The sequence below is a fragment of the Hylobates moloch genome, unplaced genomic scaffold (assembly GCF_009828535.3).
Source record: "Hylobates moloch isolate HMO894 unplaced genomic scaffold, HMol_V3 SCAFFOLD_14280, whole genome shotgun sequence".
Lineage (NCBI taxonomy): Eukaryota > Metazoa > Chordata > Mammalia > Primates > Hylobatidae > Hylobates > Hylobates moloch.
In genome coordinates, this window is record NW_026666555.1 from 1 (window position 1) to 1,454 (window position 1,454).

At 48.2% G+C, this 1,454-nt stretch overlaps 1 protein-coding gene across 1 annotated transcript; it reads right to left on the minus strand.

The window, feature by feature from the left end:
• Window positions 1-3: 3 nt before the first annotated feature.
• On the minus strand, window positions 4-1,446 carry LOC116465918 (mucin-3A-like; the record flags this gene model as incomplete). The annotated part of the gene is made up of 1 exon (XM_032148822.1): window positions 4-1,446. A coding segment is annotated over one exon (1,443 nt), but the record flags the coding sequence as incomplete, so codon positions are not given.
• Window positions 1,447-1,454: the final 8 nt, after the last annotated feature.

Consider the following 1,454-nt stretch of genomic DNA (forward strand, 5'->3'; position numbering starts at 1 on the left):
ACTGGTGGTGGCTGGAGGTGAGGAGATAGTCTCTGTGTGAGTGGTCCCGGCACTGCTTTCAGACATGGAAGAAGAGAATAAATGTGTCGTTGGAAAGCTTGTCAGGAGGGACCTTGTGGGAGTGTTCATAGTACTTGAGAAAGTTGGTCTCCCACTGGGAGTGGTGGCAGAGATCATGCTGTCAAAGATTGAGGTTTCTGTATTCTGGACAGTGGGAGATGTAGAAATGACCGTTGTGGGAATTGCAGACATACTGGGGACGGTATACCCTGAGGTAAGGTCTGTCATCATAGGTAATGAATCAGTGATGCTCCCAGATGAGGAATTGATGGTTTTTGGTTGTGAGGTAGGGATACTCGTACTCAGAGTAGATGGGGTCATGGATGTAGAAGTCACCATAGTACCCAAGGGAACTGAGGTCATGGCACTTGTGTATGTGCTGGCTGTGAAGTAGATGGTTGAAGAAGTGTAGCTTGTGGTAGTATGTGAGATGGCCTTGGTGGCAGTTGTTACCAAGTTTGTGGTAGGACTTTTGGCTATTTCTGTGGTTGAGCCCGAGGGACAGTTGGGGGGAAGAGAGGTTGCAGTGGATGATGTCTCTGTCATATTGGTTGGATAGGAGATCTTGCTCATGGAGTTTGTAACAGGACCAGTCAGAGAATTAGCATAAGTAGTCTCAGATGTAGTCACAGACGAGGCATTTGGAGTAGGGAGTGTGGTCACCAAGGTAGACCGAGGGATTGTGTTTGTGGTGCCACTGGTGATTGCTTTTGTGCTTGGGACAGGTGTGGAAGACAGAATCTTACTGGTCAGTGATGTAAAAGAATTGGTGGTTGTAGGAGGAGAAGTCATAGTTGTCAGAGAAGTCACTGTATTTGTGGGAGTGATTGCAGAAGTGATGGGGGTAGTAGAAGTCATAGGTGTCATGAGAGATTCTCTGGACATATTCGTGGTAGGAGTCAGTGTGATGGTCTCAGGGAATGTGGCTGTAGAGCTGGTGAAGGTGGTCTGACCTGTGCCTGTAGTTGCTACACTGGATAAAGGTGGTTCCATGGTTTCAGATGTCATCAATGATGTGGTGGAAGTGGGTGCCGGGGTGGATTCAGCTGTTGTGTGGAGTGTACTAGTGATGGCTGGAAGTGAGGAGATGCTCTCCATGTCAGTGGTCAAGTCACTGCTGGCAGACGTGGAAGAGGAAAATGGGTATGTCACTGGAAAGCTTGTCAGGGCTGAACTTCTCAAGGTCTTCTTTGTACTTGTGAGAGTCGTTCTCTCAGTGGGACTGATGGCAATGGTTGTACTCACAAGGGTTGAGGTTTCTGTATTCTGGATGTTGGGGGAAGATGGAATGACACTTGCAGACACTGCTGAGGAACTGGAAACAGTGAATGTTGAGGTAAGGCCGGATGCTGTAGTCAGGAAAACAGTAGACCCCACTGAAGGCTGGGTGATAG